Source organism: Salvelinus sp. IW2-2015, unplaced genomic scaffold (genome assembly GCF_002910315.2).
Source record: "Salvelinus sp. IW2-2015 unplaced genomic scaffold, ASM291031v2 Un_scaffold3881, whole genome shotgun sequence".
Lineage (NCBI taxonomy): Eukaryota > Metazoa > Chordata > Actinopteri > Salmoniformes > Salmonidae > Salvelinus > Salvelinus sp. IW2-2015.
Window position 1 is genome coordinate 4,134 of NW_019945155.1, and position 21,970 is coordinate 26,103.

A 21,970-nucleotide genomic window follows, 5' to 3' on the forward strand; every position below is an offset into this window, starting at 1 on the left:
TTTGAGCTAGTTTGCTACAGAAGGAAAATAATCCCGCAGCAACAGAAAATGTGAATATTATGTGGATTATAATTAATGGACATTTTTGTAGGGTCATACATTTTTCGTAAAAGAAAATCAAGTCGACATTTCTAAGTGGAAATTACAAAATTTAGAAGCCTTCTTAAAACTCAAATACACAGGGAAACGTTCAGCAACAAAAGAGTGATCAAATGAAGATTCTACTGTAGTTGGGATCTATAGTTGTGATTCAACCTGTTCCAGACCCATTGTTAGCCTGAAATCCAGTCAGGTTGGGCTGACGTTTCACTCCTTTACTCAGGGTCATTGCCAAAAAGTTTATCATGACAAGGAGTGTCAAGGAGTGGTATGAGAGCTAAACATACTGGGACCCAGGCTAAGGTATTGTCCCTGGGAATATTGCACAATGTGTCCCGTTTCCCCCACTCCCGATAACCAGGGTATAAATGCTGAGCTTACAGGTGGGTCCAGCAGTCAGCATCAAGATTTGGTAAGTCAGTACTTCTCTCAGATCACTATTCATACTGTATGGTGAAACAAAGTATTTTTTGGTTTGGTGAAATTATATATCTGAACTGGCTAAGTTTGAAATGTTATATTACCCTCCAGAGGATGTGTGTGTCCACGCTTAATATCTATAGTTGTATTTGATGTTTTGTAACGTGGTTTATTGCAGTCTTGTGACAGAAAATAAAATATTTTTTTATCACAATAGGATGACCTGTATAGATACAGTCAATTAAATCAATTCAAACTTAATTTAAAAGTGACTGACTATCCATAGATGTAATTTAAAAGTGACTGACTATCCAGTAGATGTAATTTAAAAGTGACTGACTATCCAGTAGATGTATTATGATGATATCAGTAATGAATGTGGATAAATATAATATAATAAGTGTATTTTCCTTCAGGTTGTGTTCCCGTTTCTGCCCCGTAGAAGTAACTAGTGTTGATGAGGATGATCCTGGTAGCTTTGCTGGTGCCTCTACTGGTTCTGTCCAGCGCTGGACATACCTCAGGTACACACAAATATACTATATATTTAATACATCAACAGCTGGACATACCTCAGGTACACACAATATACTATATATTTAATACATAAACAGCTGGAATACCTCAGGTACACACAATTATACTATATATTTAATACATCAACAGGGACATACCTCAGGTACACACAATTATACTATATATTTAATACATCAACAGCTGGACATACCTCAGGTACACACAATATACTATATATTAATACATCAACAGCTGGACATACCTCAGGTACACACAAATATACTATATATTTAATACATCAACAGCTGGACATACCTCAGGTACACACAATTATACTATATATTTAATACATCAACAGCTGGAATACCTCAGGTACACACAATTATACTATATTTTAATACATCAACGCTGGACATACCTCAGGTACAACAAATATACTATACAGTACATTCGGAAAGTATTCAGACCCCTTGACTTTTACAACATTTTGTTATGTTACAGCCTCATCTAAAATGGATTAAATTATTTTTCCTCATCAATCTACACACAATACCCCATAATGACAAAGCGAAAAAGGTTTTGTGAATTTAAATAAAAACATAAATAACTTATTTACATAAGTATTCAGACCCTTTGCTATGAGACTCGAAATTGAGCTTAGGTGCATCCTTTTCCTTGATCATCCTTGAGATGTTTCTACAACTTGATTGGAGTCCACCTGGTAAATTCAATTCATTGGACCTGATTTGAAATTGGACATGATTTCCATTCTATATGGAAGAAGTTGGACCACCAAGACTCTTCCTAGAGCTGCGCCTGGCCAAACTGAGCAATCGGGGAGAAGGCCTTGGTCAGGAGGTGACTCTGACAAGCTCCAGAAGGACAACCATCTCTTACACTCCACCAATCAGGCCATTAGGTAGAGTGGCCAGACAGAAGCCACTCTCAGTAAAAGGCACATGACAGCCCGCTTGGACTTTGCCAAAAGGCACCTAAAGGACTCTCAGACCAAGAGATATCTCGGTCATGAAACCAGGATAACTCTTTGCCTGAATGCCAAGGTCACGTCTGGAGAAAACCTGGCACCAAACCTACGGTGAAGCATGGTGGTTGCAGCATCATGCTGTGGGAGGTTTTCAGGGCAGGGACTGAGAGACTAGTCAGGATCGAGAAAGATGATGGAGCAAAGTATAGAGAGATCCCTGATGAAAACCTGCTCCAGAGCGCTCAGGACATCAGACTGGCGAAGGTTCACCTTCCAACAGGACAGCGACCCTAAGCACACAGCCAAGACAACGCAGGAGTGGCTTCGGACAAGTCTCTGAATGTCCTTGAGGGTAAAAAACGGTTTAATCCATTTTAGAATAAGGCTGTAACGTAACAACATGTGGACAGGACAAGGGGTCTGATACTTTCCAAATGCACTGTATATTTAATACATTCAATGATTTATGTATATTACATAATGAATACAATATTTGATATATGATATAAACTATATAGCATTTGTTCATTTGATTTTCGTATGAGTGTCTTATTTTAGTTCTGCCATATCTAACACTGACCAAAATATATTTGGTTAGAGTTGACAGTGTAGGGATACATGTATTATGTATTAAGTATTTTTATACAGTATAATATTGTATAACCCACCACACAATTGACTTTCTCTGCTCTTTAGTTGCAGAACCTAAAATGGAGGCATCAAAACAATTCAGGTGTATCATGATAACTCAACCTAGAAATGGAGGCATCAAAACAATGCAGGTGTATCATGATAACTCAACCTAGAAATGGAGGCATCAAAACAATGCAGGTGTATCATGATAACTCAACCTAGAAAATGGAGGCATCAAAACAATGCAGGTGTATCATGATAACTCAACCTAGAAATGGAGGCATCAAAACAATGCAGGTGTATCATGATAACTCAACCTAGAAATGGAGGCATCAAAACAATGCAGGTGTATCATGATAACTCAACCTAGAAATGGAGGCATCAAAACAATGCAGGTGTATCATGATAACTCAACCTAGAAATGGAGGCATCAAAAACATGCAGGTGATCATGATAACTCAACCTAGAAATGGAAGGCAAAACAATCAGGTGTATCATGATAACTCAACCTAGAAATGGAGGCATCAAAACAATGCAGGTGTATCATGATAACTCAACCTAGAAATGGAGGCATACAAAACAATCAGGTGTATCATGATAACTCAACCTAGAAATGGAGGCATCAAAACAATGCAGGTGTATCATGATAACTCAACCTAGAAATGGAGGCATCAAAACAATGCAGGTTTATCATGATAACTCAACCTAGAAATGGAGGATCAAAACAATGCAGGTGTATCATGATAACTCAACCTAGAAAATGGAGGCATCAAAACATGCAGGTGTATCATGATAACTCAACCTAGAAATGGAAGCATCAAAACAATGCAGGTTTATCATGATAACTCAACCTAGAAATGGAGGCATCAAAACCATACAGGTTATCATGATAACTCAACCTAGAAATGGAGGCATCAAAACAATGCAGGTTTATCATGATAACTCAACCTAGAAATGGAGGCATCAAAACAATCAGGTTATCATGATAACTCAACCTAGAAATGGAGGCATCAAAACAATGCAGGTTTATCATGATAACTCAACCTAGAAATGGAGGCATCAAAACCATACAGGTTTATCATGATAACTCAACCTAGAAATGGAGGATCAAAACAATGCAGGTTTATCATGATAACTCAACCTAGAAATGGAGGCATCAAACAATCAGGTGTATCATGATAACTCAACCTAGAAATGGAGGCATCAAAAACAATGCAGGTTTATCATGAATACTCAACCTAGAAATGGAGGCATCAAAACAAGCAGGTTTATCATGATAACTCAACCTAGAAATGGGAGCATCAAACAATCAGGTGTATCATGATAACTCAACCTAGAAATGAGATGCATCAAACAATCAGGTGTTATCATGATAACTCAAACTAGAAATGGAGGCATCAAACAATACAGGTATCATGATAACTCAACCTAGAAATGGAGGCATCAAAACAATACAGGTTTATCATGATAACTCAACCTAGAAATGGAGGCATCAAAACAATCAGGTGTATCATGATAACTCAACCTAGAAATGGAGGCATCAAAACAATCAGGTTTATCATGATAACTCAACCTAGAAATGGAGGCATCAAAACAATACAGGTTTATCATGATAACTCAACCTAGAAATGGAGGCAAAACAATGCAGGTGTATCATGATAACTCAACCTAGAAATGGAGGCATCAAAACAATGCAGGTGTATCATGATAACTCAACCTAGAAATGGAGGCATCAAAACAAAGCAGGTGTATCATGATAACTCAACCTAGAAATGGAGCATCAAAAACATGCAGGTGTATCATGATAACTCAACCTAGAAATGGAGGCATCAAAACAATGCAGGTGTATCATGATAACTCAAACTAGAAATGGAGGCATCAAAACAATCAGGTATCATGATAACTCAACCTAGAAATGGAGCATCAAAACCATGCAGGTGTATCATGATAACTCAACCTAGAAATGGAGGCATCAAAACAATGCAGGTGTATCATGATAACTCAACCTAGAAATGGAGGCATCAAAACAATGCAGGTGTTTCATGATAACTCAACCTAGAAATGGAGCATCAAAACAATGCAGGTGTATCATGATAACTCAACCTAGAAATGGAGCATCAAAACAATCAGGTGTATCATGATAACTCAACCTAGAAATGGAAGCATCAAAACAATCAGGTGTATCATGATAACTCAACCTAGAAATGGAGGCATCAAACACAATGCAGGTGTATCATGATAACTCAACCTAGAAATGGAGGCATCAAAACCATACAGGTGTATCATGATAACTCAACCTAGAAATGGAGGCATCAAAACCATGCAGGTGTATCATGATAACTCAACCTAGAAATGGAGGCATCAAAACAATGCAGGTGTATCATGATAACTCAACCTAGAAATGGAGGCATCAAAACCATACAGGTGTATCATGATAACTCAACCTAGAAATGGAGGCATCAAAACCATACAGGTGTATCATGATAACTCAACCTAGAAATGGAGGCATCAAAACTGCAGGTGTATCATGATAACTCAACCTAGAAATGGAGGCATCAAAAAACATCAGGTGTATCATGATAACTCAACCTAGAAATGGAGGCATCAAAACAATGCAGGTGTATCATGATAACTCAACCTAGAAATGGAAGGCATCAAAACCATCAGGTTATCATGATAACTCAACCTAGAAATGGAGGCATCAAAACAATTCAGGTGTATCATGATAACTCAACCTAGAAATGGAGGCATCAAAACAATCAGGTGTATCATGATAACTCAACCTAGAAATGGAGGCATCAAAACAATCAGGTGTATCATGATAACTCAACCTAGAAATGGAGGCATCAAAACAATCAGGTGTATCATGATAACTCAACCTAGAAATGGAGCATCAAAACAATGAGGTGTATCATGATAACTCAACCTAGAAGGAGGCATCAAAAATGCAGGTGTATCATGATAACTCAACCTAGAAATGGAGGCATCAAAACAATACAGGTGTATCATGATAACTCAACCTAGAAAGACAAGAACCCATATATTCCCATATTCCCACAGGTACGATTGTCACCAGCTGCGAGGCGTGTCACGAACAAGCCGTCTGCCGCACCTCGCCCATGCAGGTGACATCACATGCACCTGTAAGAAGAGCTTCTCCGGGACGGCCTCATCTGTTTACCTGGCCACACCGCCGCCGACGCACCACCACGCCCCTCGCCGTGTCCGCCGCTCCAACCACTCAACACCAACTCGCCCATGTCCGGTTCAGCTGCGGCTTCAACGAGTGCGCCGCGGGGAGGACTGCATCACGCGTCGACGGCATCCAGCAGTGCGCCAACCCTTGCAAGATCTACACGGTCCTGAACGACGCCTGGCGTTCCACCAACAACGTCGTGGGCAACAAGCACTGCGACCGCAACGTCCACTGGGACGCGCTATTACCGCATGTACATCGGCAACCAGAGCGTGTCCATGCCGGACAAGTGGTGGAGTCTTCAAGTGCGGCACCCAGGCTCCCTTGTGGCTGGCGTTTCCTCCCCCCCAGCAGGTGGATGAAAATTGTCCAGAGTGCAGTCTGCGCCAGCTTCAATGAGGACTGCTGCTGGTAACTCAACCTAGAAATGGAGGCATCAAAACAATGCAGGTGTATCATGATAACTCAACCTAGAAATGGAGGCATCAAAACCATACAGGTGTATCACGATAACTCAACCTAAAAAGACAAAGAACCCATATATTCCCATATTCCCACAGGTACGATTGTCACCAGCTGCGAGGCGTGTCACGAACAAGCCGTCTGCCGCACCTCGTTCATGGCAGGTGACATCACATGCACCTGTAAGAAGGGCTTCTCCGGCGATGGCCTCATCTGTTTACCTGGCCACACCGCCGCCGACGACCACCACGCCCCTCGCCGTGTCCGCCGCTCCAACACAAACCTCGCCCATGTCCGGTTCAGCTGCGGCTTCAACGAGTGCGCTGATGGGGAGGACTGCATCACGGTCGACGGCATCCAGCAGTGCGCCAACCCTTGCAAGATCTACACGGTCCTGAACGACGCCTGGCGTTCCACCAACAACGTCGTGGGCAACAAGCACTGCGACCGCAACGTCCACTGGGACGGCTATTACCGCATGTACATCGGCAACCAGAGCGTGTCCATGCCGGACAAGTGTGTGGATTCGTTCAAGTGCGGCACCCAGGCTCCCTTGTGGCTGGCGTTTCCTCCCCCCCAGCAGGTGGATGAAATTGTCCGGAGTGCAGTCTGCGCCAGCTTCAATGAGGACTGCTGCTGGGTGCAGTCTCAGCCCATCCACGTCAAGGCATGCCCTGGGAACTACTTTGTGTACAAGTTGGTCATGCCTCCCGGGTGCTACTTCGCCTATTGTGCATGTAAGGTTTCGCCCCCTGCTTTGCCAAGTTCTGTGTGGGACTTGTTGTTGTTCTGCCTTTTGAATTGAAGTTATTGTATTTACATCTTTAACTGTTTACTGCTTAGTCATTCACCAGCTGGTTATATACACCATGATGTTCTTCTTATGGCCCTAGACATCAACAGTACTCAGCATATTCATCCATTCATTCATATAGGTGTATTGTATGATCCTGGTAATACCAGCATACTAGTTCTTTCAAAACATGAGCGATGAATGTTCCCTCGTAACTGTGTCTCCTGTTTAACTCCTTGTTCCAGATGTGACAGCTCCCACCACAACACCAAAACCAGTCACAACTACAGAAATACATGTAGAGAACAATCGCACCACAACAACAACACAGTCACAGGTTACCACGACTACGCCAAAAGCAATGTGTGGTACCTGCAGAGCGGGGGAGACCTGCGTGAGCAATGATGGGGTCACTTGGCGGTGTGAGAGGCCAGGTGAGTTCTCAGAAAACACCTGTTTGAGGGACCTATGTACACTCTTAGAAGAAATTGTGCTATCTAGAACCTAAAATGGTTCTTCGGTTGTCCCCAAAAGAGAACCCTGTGAAGAACCCTTTTTTGGTGCCAGCTATAACCCTTTTGGTTCCAGGTAGAACCCCTTCCTGGAACCAAAAAGGGTTCTACCTGGAACCAAAAAGGGTTATCCTATGGGGACATTAGAAGAACCCTTTTGGAACCCTTTTTTCTAAGAGTGTATATGAGAATTTGTAATTCCTACTTTTCATTTTGGGTTCTTGAATAACTTCTTTCATGTTGTCTTTCTTTTCTCATTCCTCTCTCGCTCTCTTTCTCTCTTTCTCTCTCGCTCTCTTTCTCTCTTACAGATCAGCCTGTTTTGCTGCACCCAGCGGTAGTGTGTGGGCGGAGCCTGGTACAGGTGGGTCTCAACAGGACTAACCTGGAGGCCGCTGGTCTGGATGCCACCACCGCTAACCTGGCCGACCCCCGGTGTAACGCTCACGAAGAGCGTGGCGGCATGGTATGGTACCAGGTGGAGCGCAAGGAGGGCGCCTGTGGAAACACTCTGGAGGTGAGAACAAACCCGACCCGTTCACCCCGTTCCTCACCGAAACCTTCAACAGAGAACACTTCCTGTGAGACATCAGCCTGGATACCAGTCTCTTTAGCTAATATTTCACTTATTGCCAATCCTTGTCATTGCCAAAGACACACGCCTTCAAATATGTACATTCCATTTATTGCATGTTTATCACCAGCCAATGTGATCACGTCACACCAGAGAAGCTCTCGCCATTCAAACTTCCCTGCCAGTTCATTGTGAGCGCTGTAGCCTGAAGCCTATTTTATATCCAGTAAGAAAGAGCAAGGTACATTTTTCCTCTAATATATATATATATATATATATGTATATATATATATTTTTTTAAATTGCTAAAAGTAAGTGACAGAACTACTGTAGTTTGTACTTCTGGGACATGCTTGGGCTCCTGGTTGAGCGGAATACAGAGAGGTTGGAAGAGAGAGAGGTCAGCGGAGTTGCATATGATTTGCACAAGAATGCAACAGGGAATACAGAGAGGTTGGAAGAGAGAGAGGTCAGCGGAGTTGCATTTGATTTGCACAAGAATGGAACAGTGAATACGGAGAGGTTGGAAGAGAGAGAGGTCAGCGGAGGTGCATATGATTTGCACAAGAATGGAACAGTGAATACAGAGAGGTTGGAAGAGAGAGAGGTCAGCGGAGATGCATATGATTTGCACAAGAATGGAACAGTGAATACAGAGAGGTTGGAAGAGAGAGAGGTCAGCGGAGATGCATGATTTGCACAAGAATGGAACAGTGAATGGAACAGTGAATACAGATGCTTTATTTTTATGTTGTATTTTAACACGGAGACATATTGAGGTCTAGGTCTCTTTTTCAAATGCTGTGTAACACAACATAAATATACATACATATACACCACCATTCAGAAGTTTGGGGTCACTTAGAAATGTCCTTGTTTTTAAAGAAATGCGTTAAAATAACATCAAACTGATCATAAATACAGCGCAGACATTGTTAATGTTGTAAATTACTATTAAAGTTGGAAAAGGCAGATTAGGAATGGAATATCTACATAGGCGTACAGAGGCCCATTATCAGCAACCATCACTCCTGTGTCCCAATGGCGCTTTGTGTTAGCTAATCCAAGTTTATAATTTTAAAAGGCTAATTGATCATTAGAAAACCCCTTTGCAATTATGTTAGCACAGCTGAAAACTGTTGTTCTGATTAAAGAAGAAATAAAACTGGCCTTCTTTAGACTAGTTGAGTATCTGGAGCATCAGCATTTGTGGGTTCGATTACAGAAACAAATAACTTTCTTCTGAAACTCGGCAGTCTATTCTTGTTCTGAGAAATGAAGGCTATTCCTTGCAAGAATTTGCCAAGAAACTGGAGATTTCGTACAACGCTGTGTACTAGTCCCTTCGAAGGACAGCGCAAACTGGCTCTAACCAGATTAGAAAGAGGGGTGGGAGGCCCCGGTGCACAACTGAGCAAGAGGACAAGTACATTAGTCAAGTCCTAAACTGGCAGCTTCATTAAATAGTACCCGCAAAACACCAGTCTCAACGTCAACAGTGAAGAGGCGACTTCGGGATGCTGGCCTTCTAGACATAGTTGCAAAGAAAAAGCCATATCTCAGACTGGCCAATAAAAAGAAAACATTAAGATGGACAAATAACGATGGGCAAATAATATAACAAATATTTATAAACATATAAACAAATAAACATTATTTTAGCATTATGCTATAATGAAGCCTAGGTCTATTTTCTGATGGACTACTGCTAAGATACGTTTTTAGGAAAGGAGAAATTTCATTTGAGGGTGTCTGAGGTGCGGTGATGGATTTGATTGATGTTTCGTTATAGGATGTACAGTGCCTTCAGAAAGTATTCATACCCCTTGACTAATTCCACATTTTGTTGTGTTACAGCATGAATTCTACATAGATTTTTTTTATTTTATAAATCGCACACATCTACACACAATACTCCATAATGTCAAAGTAAAAACATGTTTTTAGACATTTTTGCAAATGTATTGAAAATGAAATACAGAAAAAACGAATTTACATAAGTATTTACACCGCTGAGTCAATACTTTGTAGAAGCACCTTTGGCAGCAAAATACAGCTGTAAGTCCACATTGGGCCAGTAACGAAAGGTTGCTGGATCGAATCCCCGAGCTGACAAGGTAAAAATCTGTCATTCTGCCCCTGAACAAGGCAGTTAACCCACTGTTCCCCGGTAGGCCGTCATTGTAAATAAGATTTTGTTCTTAACTGAGTTGCCCTTTTAAATAAAGGTAAAATAAAAATAAAAACATATCTTAGAGCTTTCCACACCTGGATTGTGCAAAATGTTCCCATTATTCTTTTCAACACCCTTCAACTCTGTCAAACTGGTTGTTGATCATTGCTAGAAAACTATTTTCAGGTCTTGCCATAGGTTTTTGAATTGATTTAATTCAAAACTGTAACTAAGCCACTCAGGAACATTCATTCTCTTCTTGGTAAGCAACTCCAGTGTAGATTTACCCTGTTTTTTTACGTTATTGTCCTGCTGAAAGGTGATATCATCTCCAAGTGTCTGGTGGAATGTAGACTTAACCAGGTTTTCCTCTAGGATTTTGCGTGTGCTTAGCTCCATTCCTTTTCATCCTGAAAAACTCCCTAGTCCTTAACGATTACAAGCATACCCATAACATGATGCAGCCACCACTATTCTTGAAAATATAGAAATTGGTACTCAGTAATGTGTTGTATTGGCCTTGCCCCAAACATAACAGTTTCTATTCAGGACAAAAAGTTAATTGTGTTGCAATATTTATCTGTAGTATTACTTTAGTGACTTGTTGCAAACAGGATGCATGTTTTGGAATATTTTTATACTGTATAGGCTTCCTTCCTTTAACTCATTTAGATTAGTATTGTGGAGTAACTACAGTATGTAGAAAGTTGTTGAGTCATCCTCAGTTCTCTCCTATCACAGCCAGTAAACTCTGTACATTTTTTAAAGTCACCATTGGCCTCATAGTGAAATCCCTGAGCGGTTTCCTTCCTCTCCGGCAACTGAGTTAGGATGGACGCCTGTATCTTTGTAGTGACTGGGTGTATTGATACACCATCCAAAGTGTAATTAATAACTTCACCATGCTCAAAGGGATATTCAGTGTTGGCTTTTTGAAATGCTTATCTTCCAATAGGTGCCCTTCCTAGCGAGGCATTGGAAAACCTCCCTGGTCTTTGTGGTTGAATATGTGCTTCAAATTCACTGCTTGACTGGGGGACCATACAGATAATTGTATGTGTGGGATGCAGATATCAGTAAGTCATTCAAAAATCATGTTAAACACTATTATCGCACACAGTGAGTCCATGCAACTTATTATGTGACTTGTTAGGCACATTTTTACTCCTTAAGTTTATTTAGGCTTGCCGTACAAAGGGGTTGAATACATATTGACTCAAGACATTTCAGCTGTTCATTTTTAAATAGTTAGTAAAAATTTTGAAAAACATAATTCCACTTTGGCATTATGGGGTAATGAGGTCCAGTGACAAAACATCTCAATTGAATCCTTTTTAAATTCAGCTGCAACACCAACAACAACAACACCAACAACAACAACACCAACAACAACAAAAAGGAAAGCGTTGTGAATACTTTCTGAACGCTGTATGTGTGAGTCCGCTAATTCTCTACGTCTATTCAGAAAGTTTCCTAAAGTAGAATTTATGTAGTAATGCAAAACACTGACTGACTGATATTATCTGAAAGGACAAAACGTAAAGGCTTCATAATTCATAAAGTTCATGTTAACTGACTGATTATCTCTGGCGCTGACAGAGATGGTCGCCTCGCTTCAGGTCCTTAGGAAACTATGCAATAATTCGTTTTTTTAATGTATTATTTTTTACATTGTTAGCCAGGAAAATCTCAAGTGTTATTACATACAGCCGGGAAGAACTACTGGATATAAAAGCGACGTCAACTTACCTACAGTACGACCAGGAATACGACTTTCCCGGAGCGGATGCTTTGTTCGGACCTCTACCCTGGACATGGGATCTTATCCCAGAGGCCGACCCAAAACAACGCGGTCGCCACAGGAGAGGCAGACAGAGCGGCCTACTGGTCAGACTTAGAAGGCAAGCACACCATCCACAGCTTCCGAGCATACTACTCGCCAATGTCCAATCTCTAGACAACAAGGATGAAATTAGGGCACGAGTTACCTTCCAGAGAGACATCAGAGATTGTAACATTCTCTGTTTGTAACGGCTGTCATCCGAAGAGGAGGAGCAGGGATTGAACCAAGGTGCAGCGGGTTGTGAATACATAATGAATTTATTGACAAGACGAAAAACGAACACGAACTACACTTGAAATGATACAAAATAACAAACGACGTAGACTGACCTAAACATGAGAACTTACATAGACACGAAGAACGCACGAACAGGAACAGACTACATACACACCGAAACAGTCCCGTGTGGTACGAAATAACATACAGACACGGAAGACAACCACCCACAAACAAACAGTGTGAAAACACCTACCTTAATATGGCTCTCAATCAGAGGAAATGAAAACCACCTGCCTCTAATTGAGAGCCATATCAGGTCACCCTTAAACCAACATAGAAACAGAAAACATAGACTGCCCACCCAAACTCACGTCCTGACCAGCTAACACATACACAAACTAACAGAAAACAGGTCAGGAACGTGACACTGTTTCACGGAAAAATGGCTCACACGGGATACGTTATCAGAGTCATTACAGCCACCCGGTTCCTTAACGCATCGCGCTGACAGAAACAAACATCTCTCTGGTAAGAAGAAGTGCGGGGGTGTATACTTTATGATTAACGACTCATGGTGTAATCATAACAACATACCGGAGCATACTCTTCACCTGACCTAGAATTGTCGACCGCATTATCGACCATGAAAACTCTCTTCGATTATAGTCACAGCCGTGTTAATCCCCCCCAAGCAGATACCTCGACTGCCCTGGAAGAACTTCACTGGACGCTATGTCAACGGGAAACCATATATTCTAAGGCAGCATTTATTGTGGCTGAGGATTTTAACAAAGCTAATCTGAAAACAAGGCTCCCCTTATCAGCATATCAAATGCACGACACGAGCTGGTAGCATTCTGGATCACTGCTACTGTAACTTCCGCGATGCATACAAAGCCCTCGCCCGCCCTCCCTTCGGCAAATCTGACCATGACTCCATTTTGTTGCTCCCAGCCTATAGACAGAAACTAAAACAGGAAACGCCTGTGCTCAGGTCTATCCAAAGCTGGTCCGACCAATCGGATTCCACGCTTCAAGACTGCTTCGATCGCGTGGACTGGGATATGTTCTGGGTAGCCTCAGATGACAACATTGACGTATACGCAGCCTGTGGGCCAATGTGAGTAAAACATTTAAACGTGTTAACCCTAGCAAGGCTGCCGGACCAGACGGCATCCCTAGCCGCGTCCTCAGAGCATGCGCAGACCAGCTGGCTGGTGTGTTTATGAACATATTCAATCAATCCCAGTCTGCTGTTCGCACATGCTTCAAGAGGGCCACCATTGTTCCTGTTCCCAAGAAAGGTAAGGTAACTGAGCTAAATGACTATCGCCCCCTAGCACTAATAATACACTTCTGTCATCATGAAGTGCTTTGAGAGACTAGTCAAGGATCATATCACATCCACCCTACCTGATACCCACTCCAATTTGCTTATTGCTCCAATAGGTCCACAGACGACACAATCGCCATCACACTGCCCTGTCCAATCTGGACAAGAGGAATATCTTTGTAAGAATGCTGTTCATTGACTACAGCTCAGCATTTAACTCCGCCCTGTGCAACTGGGTCCTGGACTTTCTGACGGGCCGCCTCCAGGTGGTGAGGGTAGGAAACAACACCTCCACTTTGCTGATTCTCTACAATGGGGCCCCACAAGGGTGCGTTCTCAGCCCTCTCCTGTACTCCCTGTTCACCCATGACTGCATGGCCATGCACACCTCCAACTCAATCATCAAGTTTACAGACGACACTACAGTGGTAGGCTTGATTACCAACAACGATGAGACGGCCTACAGGGAGGAGGTGAGGGCCCTCGGAGTGTGGTGTCAGGAAAATAACCTCTCACTCAACGTCAACAAAACAAAGGAGATGATCGTGGACTTCAGGAAACAGCAGAGGGAGCAGCCCCTATCCACTTCGACGGGACAGTAGTGGCGGTGGAAAGCTTCAAGTTCCTTGGCGTACACATCACAGACAAACTGAAATGGTCCACCCACACAGATAGCGTGGTGAAGAAGGCACAACAGCGCCTCTTCAACCTCAGGAGGCTGAAGAAACACTCACAAACTTTTACAGATGCACCATCAAGAGCATCCTGTCACACTGTATCACAAATGACCTGCCCCCCAGGACACCTACAGCACCCGATGTCACAGGAAGGCCAAAAAAGATCATAAACGACAACAACCACCCGAGCCACTGCATATTCATCTCGCTATCTTTCAGAAGGCGAGGTCAGTACAGGTGCATCAAAGCTGGGACCAAGAGAATGCAAACAGCTTCTATCTCAAGGCCATGTGTCACGTTGTGTATGTAGGTGGCAGGGAAGTCAGGCGCAGGAGAATCAAACTTGGTATAAATTGAGTATTTTAATATCTTAAAACACAAACTCCAAAACCAAAGTCCATAATAAAATAAATGTGGGTACAAGAACCCGTCGCACACCAATCCATGAAACACGAACAACAATAAACAATCTCTGACAAGGACATGAGGGGAAACAGAGGGTTAAATCCACAACGTAAAAGGAATGGGATTTGAACCAGGTGTGTAAGAAGGCAAGACAAAACCAATGGAAAATGAAACATAGATCAATGATGGCTAGAATACCGGTGACGTCGACCGCCGAGCACCCCCCGAACAAGGAGAGGCAACGACTTCGGCAGAAGTCACCACTACACTTGCATTAACATCTGCTAACCATGTGTATGTGACAAATACAATTTGATTTGATTTCATCTCATAGAACAAAATGTGTAAGATCTCCTAAGCCTAATTCAACCTCAGACCTTATTTTCAGCGTTTATTCCAAAGCCGTAGTCTTTCCACATGAATTTGTTCCATAGGGATGGCTGAATGAACCGGAGGTAACTCATTGCCAGGTTTTAGGACTACATGCTTGGGAGCTCCACTGACTTGAATGGAGACGCCCCTTTCTATTCATTCTTATTTCTATGATTGACACTGCATTCTCACAAGATCATTACTGCAGCAGGTCGTAACGGCATTGTTTGTTGTTGTTCATAAGGTTCTTATTCTATATTGTGCCAGATTCACCCCATGTTCCGTAACTTTGTCATGGAAATATTCATGTTTTTCCCAACTACCAATCAGCAACTGCGCCGTAAATATGACTGGACACTGAGCATTGAGATTGAGGAAAGCCAGTCTCTTTGGCAATGACAAGGAGTGGCAACAAATGGAATGCTAGATGAAGAGACCGGTACTCAGGCCAGAGAGACATGTTGCCATCAACAGAAAATGATGAACAGATGAACTGAAATACAATAGTCCAAGAATTATATTATTCTGAGGACTGGTGAGAGGTCCTCTCCTGGCTTCTAATCTTCTTCCCTTTTCCCCCTTTCACCAGACAAACGGAACTGACGCCATCTTTTCCAACAGTTTATTCATCTACCACATTCACAACGTGTCCTTCAGCCGACCCGTGAGCGTGCCCTTCTCCTGTGCCTACCCTCTGGAATCAGAGACCAGCCTGGATGTGGCCATCAAACCCTACCTGTCGTAAGTGGAGACTTTACAGTAAACAATGTCAAACAACAGGGGCGCAACTTTCACTTGGGACGGGGGGGACATGTCCCCCTCCCCCACATTCTGAAATTGCATTTTTGTCCCCCCCCCAGGTTTATCATTGGAATGTGATTCAATACAGGCAATGGTGTACTTTAGGACCATGCAGACGCCTCCGAGCAGTCGGGTAGGCTGTTTGGGAGGGTTTATAAGACTGGATTTAAACATGATAATAATTATGTCCCCCCCACTTCTAAAACCAAAGTTACGCCCCTGTAACACAATGTAACACAATGTAACACAATGCAGGCGAACACATGTCGGACTGTCAGTATGCTGTTAATGTATAGACAGTTTATCTCAAACCTGTGGTTCTTGATGATCCTTTAGATAACTAGATAAGAGTTTTGCATCTCCTCTGTCCACTCATCACAGTACTGGTTGTTCTGGTTGTTCTGGTTGTTCTGGTTGTACTGGTTGTACTGGTTGTACTGGTTGTTCTGGTTGTTCCTGGTTGTTCTGGTTGTACTGGTTGTTTGGTTGTACTGGTTGTACTGGTTGTACTGGTTGTTCTGGTTGTTCTGGTTGTTTGGTTGTACTGGTTGTTCTGGTTGTACTGGTTGTACTGGTTGTACTGGTTGTTCTGGTTGTCTGGTTGTAATACTCAGCTGGCTGTGTAATAGTGTTAAAATTATAAATAATAATAATAATATAATAATCATAATAATAATCATAATTTCTTATCTTGCCTACCTAAAGTGACTTTGGGTGTCTTGAAAAGTGCTTCAAAAATAATGTGTATTTATTATTATAAATATTATAAATAATGATAATACAAGTTCATTTTATTTAGCCTGTAAAGTGCATTTCTCGCAACCAAGGCACTTTGTTTGTCCATCTCTGACTGCATCTCTTATTAACTGATGGGTTCTGACTCCTAAACTTGAAATATGGAGCACCATAGTCTGGTTTTTACACCAGAAGTTAATGGGTATCTGAAGAAGGAATGTATATGGTGGAGGCAATTAAGGTTGCAGTCACTGATAAGGGTGGAGAGATGTGGGTTGTGAGGAATGGGGTCGAGGTCACATTAAGGGAGAAGGAACAGTTTATTGCCCGCTTCACTTAACTTCCTGCCTAGCAATAAACATGTCATGTTTAGAGGGAAGGAGGATGCTCCACCCACATTGGGGTCTATATTTACTATCACTGGTGGAAACATGTCTTATGCTGCTGTAAGACCCAGTGAATAAACTTGGTTTAGCTTTACTAAGCGTCCGTGAGTTTTTTACTCTGTTTATTTGTAATCTAACAAAACCAAATCTCCTATTTGCCCATTTGACAGGCTGAAGGATGTCCAAGTCGGTAAGGGCTCCAAAGTGGGCTCCAAGATGACTCTGTACCACAGCGACAACTTCACAAAGGCTTACCCAGCGGGCGGAGTCACCTTGCCGGTGGGTTCCGTGCTGCACGTGGGTGTGTCCGTAGAGAGTCGAGACGGAGCGTTTCGTGGTCGTTCTGGAGGACTGCTATGCACCAAATCCCCGACCCTGAGACATCATGCGATACTACATCATTCAGAACAAGTATGTGTGTCTTGGTTTACACTCAAGGAACACATGGAGGTTTTCCCAGACACAGATTATTCTGGTCCTGGACTAACAACCCTTTACATGGAGCTTCTCCATTGAGATGCTTTTTACTCCAGGACCAGGCTTATTCTGTGTCTGAGAACCGAACACTAATGTTTGTGTATTTTTTGTTGCTTATCTAACCTAAACCCTGACCCTCCCTGTTTCTTAGATGTCCGACTGAATTCCGTCAGGTGAGGGTGGAGGAGAGCGGCTCGTCTCTCAGGGCTCGCTTCTCTGCTCTGCTGTTCCTGTACCAGGGGGACTACCGGGATGTCTTCCTACACTGCAGACTCAGCTTTTGTGACCAGAGGAGCTCCTCCTGCACTCCAGTGAGTCCTGCATCTTTCCCGCTGATCTCACTCTGTCTATGGTCTCTCCTGGTCTCACTCAGTCTGTGGTCTCTCTCTGGCCTCACTCAGTCTGGTCTCACTCAGTCTGTGGTCTCTCTCTGGTCTCACTCAGTCTGTGGTCTCTCTCTGGTCTCACTCAGTCTGTGGTCTCTCTCTGGTCTCACTCAGTCTATGGTCTCTCTCTGGTCTCACTCAGTCTGTGGTCTTCCTGGTCTCACTCAGTCTGTTGTCTCTCTCTGGTCCACTCAGTCTGTGGTCTCTCTGGTCTCTGTCTGGTCTCACTCACCTCTGTGGTCTCTCTCTGGTCTCACTCAGTCTGTGGTTCTGTCTGGTCTCACTCAGTCTTGGTCTCTGTCTGTTCTCACTCAGTCTGTGGTCTCTCTCTCTGGTCTCACTCAGTATGCGGTCTCTCTCTGTCTCACTCAGTCTGTGGTCTCTCTCTGGTCTCACTCAGTCTGTGGTCTCTCTCTGGTCTCAATCAGTCTGTGGTCTCTCTCTGGTCTCACTCAGTTTGTGGTCTCGCTCTGGTCTCACTCAGTTTGTGGTCTCGCTCTGGTCTCACTCAGTCTGTGGTCTTGCTCTGGTCTCACTCCAGTTTGTGGTCGCTCTCTGTTCTCACTCAGTTTGCGGTCTCGCTCTGGTCTCACTCAGTCTGTGGTCTCTCTCTGTTCTCACTCAGTCTGTGGTCTCTCTCTGGTCTCACTCAGTCTATGGTCTCTCTCTGGTCTCACTCAGTCTGTGGTCTGTCTGGTCTCACTCAGTCTGTTTGTCTCTCTCTGGTCGCACTCAATCTGTGGTCTCTCTGGTCTCTGGCTGGTCTCACTCACTCTGTGGTCTCTCTCTGGTCTCACTCAGTCTGTGGTCTCTGGTCTCACTCAGTCTATGGTCTCTCTCTGTTCTCACTCAGTCTGTGGTCTCTCTGGGCTCACTCAGTCTGTCGTCTCTCTCTGGTCTCACTCAGTATGCGGTCTCTCTCTGTTCTCACTCAGTCTGTGGTCTCTCTCTGGTCTCACTCAGTCTGTGGTCTCTCTCTGGTCTCACTCAGTTTGTGGTCTCTCTCTGGTGTCACTCAGTTTGTGGTCTCGCTCTGGTCTCACTCAGTCTGTTGGTCTTGCCCTGGTCTCACTCAGTTTGTGGTCGCTCTCTGTTCTCACTCAGTTTGCGGTCTCGCTCTGGTCTCACTCAGTCTGTGGTCTCTCCTGTCTCACTAGTCTGTGGTCTCCTCTCTTGGTCTCACTCAGTCTGTGGTCTCTCGCTGGTCTCACTCAGTCTGTGGTCTCGCTGTGGTCTCACTCAGTCTGTGGTCTCTCTCTGGTCTCACTTAGTAATGTGGTCTCTCTCTGGTCTCACTCAGTCCTGTGTCTCTCTCTGGTCTCACTCAGTTTGTGGTCTCGCTCTGGTCTTACTCAGTCTGTGGTCTTGCAATGGTCCTACTCAGTCTGTGGTCGCTCTCTTTTCCTCACTCAGTTTGTGGGCTCTCTCTGGTCTCACTCAGTCTGCGGTCTCTCTCTGGTCTCACTCAGTCTGTGGTCTCGCTCTGGTCTCACTCAGTCTGTGGTCTCTCTCTGGTCTCACTTAGTCTGTGTCTCTCTCTGGTCTCACTCAGTTTGCGGTCTGCTCTGGTCTCACTCAGTCTGTGGTCTTTCTCTCTGGTCTCACTCAGTCTTGGTCTCTCTCTGGTCTCACTCAGCATGGTCTCTCTCTGGTCTCACTCAGTCCGGGTCTGTCTGGTCTCACTCAGTCTGTGGTCTCTCTCTGGTCGCACTCAGTCTGTGGTCCTCTCGGTCTCTGCCTGGTCTCACTCACTCTGTTGGTCTCTCTCTGGTCTCACTCAGTCTGTGGTCTGTCCCTGTCCTCACTCAGTCTATGGTCTCTCTTCTCTGTTCTCACTCAGTCTGTGGTCTCTCTCTGGTCTCATTCAGTCTGTCGTCTCTCTCTGGTCTCACTCAGTATGCGGTCTCTCTCTGTTCTCACTCAGTTTGTGGTCTCCTCTTGGTGTCACTCAGTTTGTGTGGTCTCGCCTCTGGTCTCACTCAGTCTGTGGTCTTGCTCTGGTCTCACTCAGTTTGTGGTCTCTCTCTGTCTCACTCAGTCTGCAGGTCTTCCTCTCTGGTCCTCACTCAGTCTGTGGTCTCTCTCTGGTCTCACTCAGTCTGTGGTCTTGCTCTGGTCTCACTCAGTCTTTGGTATCTCTCTGGTATCACTCATTTTGTGTGTAGTCTCTCCGACTCTCCTGAGGCTTTCTGGACTCGTATCCACAAAGCATCTCAGAGTAGGAGTGCTGATCTAGGATCAGGTCCCAATTTGTCAATATATTCTTATTCACTTGGGATGGGTGACCTAAAAGGTGAAATTTATCCTAGATCAGCACTACTACTCTGAGAGGCTTCGTGGATCCTGGCCCTGGTCTCTCTGTCTCAGTGTCTCTCTGTCTCAGTGTCTGGTCTCTCTGGCTCCTTCTCATCTATCTGTCTCAGTGTCCCCCTGTTTCAGTGTCTGGTCTCTCTGTCTCAGTGTCCCCCTGTCTCAGTGTCTGGTCTCTCTGTCTCAGTGTCTCTCTGTCTCAGTGTCTGGTCTCTCTGACTCCTTCTCGTCTATCTGTTTCAGTGTCTGGTCTCTCTGGCTCCTCGTCTCTCTGTCTTATTGTCTGGTCTCTCTGACTCCTTCTCGTCTCTCTGTTTCAGTATCTGTTCTCTCTGACTCCTTCTCGTCTCTCTCCTCAGGTGTGCGCCAAAAGGAAATACCGCTCTGTCACCCCCTCTGTCCCCCTCAAACCCCTCACCATCGGACCAATCACCTGTGAGTACGACTTCATAAGTTATCAATCAAAACCAATAATTTAATAGATGTCAATCAAACAAATTATGTTGATGTCAGTGATGGACACTCAGGTAACTAAGTAACTAATTAACTAAATATCTAACAGTGTATTTGTTTTTGACTTTCAGGGTCCCAAAATGAAGTTTGAACTTCATGAATCCCTGTCATGMTTCCTGTATCCTAAAAAAACAATGAATTCAGTTATTTAAATGATTTATGTGAAGTTCATAAACCTATCTCACCTATACATCATTTATGTCCTAAACCAAGCCATTTCATATGTAATTTCTTACATACATCCAGTTATAAATAATGATCTTTTAAGGATATTCTTATATTTCTCACAAATTCATTGTTGAACCTTTAACTAAGGCGTGAGGCCAGAAAGTGTATCTGCAGCTATAATATTATTTCATCCTATTGGTCTAAAATGCTTTGTTTATGCAGTAATTTAATAGTGTTATTAAAGATGATAAATGTATGTATCAATGTATTAATGTACTGGCATGTAGTGTACTATTACTCTTAAATGCTTTGTATGTGCAGTAATTTAATAGTGTTAATAAAATATAAATGATAAATATATGTATAAATGTATTAATGTATGAATAATGTACTGGCCATGTAGTGAACTATTGCAATAGCTTAGTTCTTTCTCTTTGGGATCAGTCAAGACAGTGATGAACCAGTAGGTGTCAGTATTACCACAGAAACACTGGTAGAAGTCTGCATCATCACGACACAACAACAGCACACTTAGAAAGAGGACATTCCAATGAAATTAAGTAAGTAATTCATTAAAAGGAAAATCTCTTTTCTTCCTCATTTTCATTATTGACAGCACATTGTCTACATGTGTGAAAACGGCACATTTCTACAAGTTGTAGAAACAAATAGGAAGTTAAAAAGTTCTACCCGATGACATCATCAGAAGTTACAACGTGTTAACAACATTGGCTGTGTTCYAAAATGTGCACTTGTGTTCTGCATTCTCCTGTTCTTTCATAGGGGATCTACCAAGAACACCTGAGAGAGCAATCTGTTTAGTATGGAAGAATGTAGATCGCTTAAAATCTGTTATATTTGAAATGTTCTTCGACGTGACCTCTAACCTAAACAGGAAACTGCATCATCACATAGCCGGCGTTAACAAAGCTAGCATTGATGATAGGTATCTTTGAGCAACTTGTGCTAGCAATTCGGTGAA

At 43.2% G+C, this 21,970-nt stretch overlaps 1 protein-coding gene across 1 annotated transcript; it reads left to right on the forward strand.

Annotated features, from left to right (window-relative positions):
* The first annotated feature begins 921 nt into the window (after window positions 1–921).
* Window positions 922–21,581, forward strand: LOC112076618 (pancreatic secretory granule membrane major glycoprotein GP2-like). Its single transcript, XM_024143343.2, is given in 10 exon segments — window positions 922–1,043; window positions 6,410–7,048; window positions 7,350–7,538; window positions 7,928–8,133; window positions 15,802–15,953; window positions 17,305–17,451; window positions 17,453–17,545; window positions 17,763–17,922; window positions 20,667–20,742; window positions 20,892–21,581. Coding segments are annotated over 10 exon segments (1,749 nt in total). The 5' UTR covers window positions 922–976; the 3' UTR covers window positions 20,912–21,581.
* The last annotated feature ends 389 nt before the right edge of the window (window positions 21,582–21,970 follow it).